This window comes from Emys orbicularis, chromosome 14 (assembly GCF_028017835.1).
Source record: "Emys orbicularis isolate rEmyOrb1 chromosome 14, rEmyOrb1.hap1, whole genome shotgun sequence".
NCBI classification, from domain to species: Eukaryota; Metazoa; Chordata; order Testudines; family Emydidae; genus Emys; species Emys orbicularis.
In genome coordinates, this window is record NC_088696.1 from 5,971,769 (window position 1) to 5,977,798 (window position 6,030).

The 6,030-nt window shown below is 45.5% G+C and overlaps 1 protein-coding gene across 1 annotated transcript in view; it reads left to right on the forward strand.

Annotated features, from left to right (window-relative positions):
• SLC7A5 (solute carrier family 7 member 5) overlaps window positions 1-4,793 on the forward strand; it is a 55,788-nt gene extending 50,995 nt beyond the window's left edge. Inside the window, exons 9-10 of the mRNA XM_065416376.1 lie at window positions 612-789; window positions 4,062-4,793. Of these exons, the coding sequence (XP_065272448.1) occupies window positions 612-789; window positions 4,062-4,117 (234 nt within the window). The 3' untranslated portion in view covers window positions 4,118-4,793. The remainder of the gene's footprint in view (window positions 1-611; window positions 790-4,061) is intronic.
• Window positions 4,794-6,030: the final 1,237 nt, after the last annotated feature.

Below are 6,030 nucleotides of genomic sequence, written 5' to 3' on the forward strand. Positions count from 1 at the left end.
CCAGATGAGTCACTACAGACTGGAAAATAGGGGCCACACCTCACACTGAGGAGACATCAGTAGGAAGTAGTCCAGAGCAGTGGACTTAGACTCTCTGCCAGAGGAACCTGCCAGTGTTGCTTCACACAGGGCCCTGGGCTGGGACCGGATGGAGAGGGCGGGCCTGGGTCTCTCTACCATATCCCCTTAAGGGCTGAGACTCAGATGTGAGTGAAGTCCAGAAAGTTCCTCATCTAAGGTTAGCAACCAGGCACCTCTGCCAGGGCCAAAAGTCAGGCATGCTTACCACTAGGCCGCCCAACCCTTCAAGTGCTCTATTTATGTCCTCTGTAAAACAGGGGTGATAATACTTCTGGCTCTCCAGGGCGTTGCCACGATTGATGGATGAAGAGCGTCCTATCTTCCCAAGGGAAACTAAAAATCCACAACCTCTCATTCACAGTGGTGAGCAGTCAGGGGTATCATCTGCAAAGGGTCTGTCTCAGAATCCAAACACTTCCCCTCCCAGGTCAAAACCAGGCACACACATTGCAGGGAGATAAACTTCAATTGCCTCTGTTTCAGATCCTCCTTAACTAACTCCCCACCCCTTTCTTGTCTCCTGTGTCCAGGTTAACCTCCTGCTGCCCATCTTCTTCATCCTGGCCTGCTTATTCCTGATTGTGGTCTCCTTCTGGATGACACCAGTGGAATGTGCTATCGGCTTTGCTATCATCCTCAGTGGGATCCCTGTTTACTTCTTTGGGGTTTGGTGGAAAAACAAACCCAAGTGGATCCTCCAAAGCATCTGTAAGTTATAGCTACAGCCATCAGCCTTTGCAGGGTGCACCTTTTGTCTTTGGCTCCATAGATAATGTTTCGCTTCTTACTAAGCATGCTAAGGCAGGTAGCATTGGCTGTAATTCGTATTGCAAAGGTCTACAATGGATTTTTAATGGGTTTCTGTTAAACAATCCAACTGGTAATCGGTTGGTCAGCTTGTGGGCCAGGCACCCGGAATGATAGTCCACCTGTTGTAATGGCAAATCACAAATCAAACACATGAAACTTTCTCCCCCCCTCTGCCCCCCAAACAGGGAAATGATGCGTTGGGACATAAATCCCAAGCGAGCTGTGAGGCTGCCTTTCTTATGCCCCCCAAAGAGCTGCGGTGTCATAGCTTTATTAGCCGAGGAAAACATCCTGCTGGGTGAGGTGGGAAGGGGGATGGAGATACAGTGTAAAAATCTGAGTGCAGTGAGGCTAATTCTAAGGGAGGTGAGATCAGAATTAGCCCCCAACATGTTGTCTATTTCACATAGCCAATGGAGACCGGTCCTGATGCATTCAATGCCCTCCCTACCATCAGTGTAAGACAGCACAGCCAGGGAAGGGACAATATCCTGGTAGATTCTCTTGGGAGCTTTATTTGTCAGGTAGTCATGTAATATAGGTGTGTCTCAGCTGTCAGTGTTCCATCCCTGAACACTCACTCTCAACAGTGAGTGTTCAGGGATGGAAAGCTCTCTGCCTGGCACCACCTAATCTCTCTGTCTGAACAACTGATTCAAGAAAGTCAAGCTGTGTTGTCTAAGTAACTAAACTCCACCATCTGTCTGAGACTCTAATACAGCTGGCTGACCTAGAAAAGCAGACAAGCAGAAATGCCAAACCTTATCTATGTGCTTTTTATTAACAAGAAAAGTGCTTTTTAACAGTGCTCAGGACTTCTTCTTCTTTTCTTTTTTTTTAAATTCGAAGTATCAGGCTTAGTTCTTGGTAAAGCTGTTTCCACAGCGACTGAGTTGCAAATTAGCATATTAATTATGTGCCACCAGGACAGGCTTTTAAGCAGAGAATAGAGAAAATAGTCCAAGAGCACAAAATAAGAAATCTGACAAGTGTCTAATTAGGCACACATGAGCCTTATGCCCACATATGTATTAATATACTGTAGATGATCTGATCAGATCCAGCTCATCAGAATCCCTGTTAATTGTATCTGCCAAGATTGTCTCATGTGCAGAGAACACTCAGTGTGGTAGTGATGGCACAGAACCATTGAAACACACTTTTTAAAAAGACATGGTCAAGGTAACTTACGATTTAAAAAAAATCTTACAATTTATACCCCCCTCATAAATTTGCAGTTGAAATGTTTCCTAATTAAATTTCCTCCCCCCTCCGTTGTGCATGTGCCCCCCTCTTTTGTTGTTGCAAAGATGTGCATAAGCATTGGGCTGCACATTCTCATTTGCCCTTGTGTTGGTTGCTTGTGACCGTGCAACACTGCTGTGTCTTTAAGGAAAATGCATGTACAGGATCAGATATTCAGAACCGGGCAAGCAAAAATGCTGTCTCACAACGTGTATGCAACATTACTGTGACTCCGCAGTAACTGCATGTACAGTTCTGAAATTTGGGCCTTAATTATTTGCACATGTTAAATGGCATGTGCACATATGTACAGTAATAACTGATCATTCCCATGAGTGTGCAGTTAATAAGACTGGATTTAGAAATGTACATGTAGTCAATACACATACTCTGACACCGACATCGGATTAATTTTTACCCTTATTCTATGCACAAACTCTTGCTGTTACAGATGGAAGTTGTGGAGAAGGAGTGAGGCAGCATATAGCCTTGGTACAGTAACTCCTCGCTTAATAAGCAACAGAGGGTCCTGTGGCACCTTTAAGACTAACTACTTCTGTTAGTCTTAAAGGTGCCACAGGACCCTCTGTTGCTTTTTACAGATTCAGACTAACACGGCTACCCCTCTGATACTCCTCACTTAATGTCGTCCTGGTTAACATTGTTTCGTTGTTACATTGCTGATCAACTAGAGAACATGCTTGTTTAAAGTTGCGCAGCGCTCCCTTATAACGCTGTTTGGCAGCCACCTGCTTTGTCCACTGCTTGCAGAAAGAGCAGCCCGTTGGAGCTTAGAACCAGGGTGGACTGGCAGTCCTCCTATCAGCTCCCCTAAATTCTCTGTGCGCCCGCCCAGTAGGCTATCAATTGCCGGGCATTTCAGCTGTCCCTCCCCACACTGCCATGTGCTGCTCCTGCCCTCTGCCTTGGAGCTGCTCCCGGGAGCCTCCTGCTTTCTGTGCGGGGGGAGGGGTGCGCCCCCCGCTCCTGTACCCCATCTCCACAGAGCAGGGGGGACACGACAGGGCTCAAGACGGAGGGAGCTTGCTGGCAGCAGCTGCTGTCTCAACTTGCTGATCTACTTAAAAAGGCAGTGTACATAGAGTGGGGTCAGCGTACTTAAAAGGGCAATGCGTATCTCTCTCTCTCACACACGGTGTGTGTCTGTCTCTCTCACACTCTCACACACACACACACACACACACACACACACACGTAACAACAAGGAGTCTGGTGGCACCTTAAAGACTAACAGATTTATTTGGGCATAAGCTTTCGGGGGTAAAAAACCTCACTTCTTCAGATGCATGGAGTCACACACACAGTGTGTGTCTCTATGTATGTGTGTGTCTCTCTCTCTCTCTCTCACACACGTGCGTACACACACACACACACACACACACACACACACACACTGTGTGTCTTTGTCTCTCTCTGCCATGCTGTGTTTCGTCCCTCCATTCGTGCTGCCTTGTAGAGTGTGAAGCTACATTAACAACAATGTGTTAACCCTTGAAGGCTCACTCAGCCAAGTGCTAGTTCATCATTTAGCAGTAAGGCATTCCCTGGGAAATAGCCCACCCTCTTCCACCCTCTGACTCCACCACCGCAACCAAACTTCACAATCATCATAGCTGTGTATAGTATTAAATTGTTTGTTTAAAACTTATATCATGTATAAGTTTAAAGTAGCATTTTTTTCAGGAACATAACTGCAACGTTAGGCAAGGAGTTACTGTATTTGATTTGCAATGAAGACCTATGTAGTATTTAGACAGACTCCTTTGAAAGAAAAAAGTGGGACAGTTGCCCTGTCAGGCCATTTGAGGCAGAGGATCATGAAACCACCTACCAGCTCTCCAGGCTGAAATGAGTAAAACTTGCATTACGGTGCCTTTAACGCGCTCTTGTTTCCTCCCATTCAGTTTCCGTGACAGTCCTGTGCCAGAAGCTGATGGAAGTGGTTCCTCAAGAGTCTTAAGGAGGAAAAGCAAAGACGTTCAGCTCGGGGAAACACACAATATTATTTTAAAACAACACAAAAGAAAATCTTTCTGATCCCTCATAAATCTAGATACCCTGAGCACCTTGGCAGAGCTGCTGCATCCCTAAGACTCCACTCCTTGGTGTGCCCTGCTTTCCCCTCCCTGGCCTCATCACCACCACCAAGCCAGGCAGCCGAGCAACACGTCGAAGAAGAGTTCTTGGGGTACGAATTTAGTCTAGGAAGAGGAGTTTCTACTGGTGTCCTCAAGAGGCTCCTGCACGTCTGGTTACCTGGAAACTGATCAGGCACTCTCTGTCTGTGTGTGTGATTGATGGCTGGACTTCAGTTCTGTTTGTGCTTATTTGTTGTCTTGTTTTAATTTAAGGTTAGCATTTAGTTTCTCCATCACAGCGGCTGCAGCTGAATCTGCTAAAGGAAACAGAAATTCCAAGGCAGTCAATGTTACATATGTGCCTGTGCAAGGGACGGGGATTTCACCCTGACACAGGGCTGCAAAACAGTCCTCCAAGTCATTTTCTTTCAAATGCAACAAACCCAGCCAGCTTACCAGGCGAGATCTTCGGAAGGCTAAACACTCCTGGGCACAAGTAGACAAAACAAATGGACTGAGATAGACATGATGCTGATATTAAACAAGGACTTGCACTGTTTTCAACTGGATCCCTGGCCCTTTTTTGCTGCCCCCCATGAATTTTTTTTATTATTGTTTTTAGTGATACTAAAGCTGTAATCCATTGGATATATATATATATATATATATATATATATATATATATATATATATATATATATATATATATATATATATGGTTAGGTTTTTCCCCCCCACCTCAGGGACTCCAAGTGTTTCTGCTTTTTACCGACTTAAAATAAATATTAGCAAATTCTTAGAGATGTTTGCAAAGCAAAGATTGTTCGATAATTGGCGCACACACACACACTAAATTTTATTCTACTGGATGCTTTGGAGTCTGCCAGTGAGGTGCCATGACAGTGATACGCGAAAGCCCAGGGTGAAGCAGAATTAATGTCTCAGAGAGCCTGGGGCATGTACATGTATTTTGATTTCATTCTGATGCTGAAAAGAGCAATCTGGATCACGCTCAGTTGCCTGTTTTCTGCTGTTCAGTCTTAGCCCTCTCTTGGTTATTAGGCCAGCATGCCAGGCTACTTTTCTAGTTACACTAGTCCTATCATTATCCTTGCGTACCCAGAATGCATATCATCTACTCCTGTGAATTAGTACTGGGATAGAGGTGAGGGTCCAAAGGGCAGCGTTTCATGGGAAGTTTAAGCTACCTTCTGAAAAATGAGCAGAAGGCCAGGTGGTGAGATGGCTGCATTCTACATTATCCTGAAGACTGGTTCGAGTCAAGCACATACACAGCTCAGTGCCATGCCAACAAGTGGCGCACTCCATCAGCATTCGGTGTCCTTGATGCTTGCTCTTAAACAAGTCATACAGAGAATGTTTGGAATGGATTCTCCTAGCTCAAACTCACAGATTGCATGTCAGTGTATTGGCTGCTGTGATGGCTTTATTAATGCAGTACTCACTGTGTTTCTTCTAGAAGTGTATTCAGAGGAGATGGGACTAAGTAAGTCTGGGGTGGAGGGAAACGTGAGTGTCCCCAAACGGGGGATCCTGAGGGGTCACTTTGCTACCCGTCTACCATCAGTTTGACTGATGTTCTATTTCTCTCACCGTTCCTAGAAGCGATGCTGGAAAAGTGTTCCTTCACGTAAAACTGCAGCACCAGATTCTGGTTGGCTGGCATTAGACCTTCTTTCTAGGACGTTCTGCCTTCCAGAGGGTGGCACTGCTTTGGATGCCGACCAGGATCTGCAGTTCTATGGACCATGTGAATGTGTGTCTGTTTTCTGGG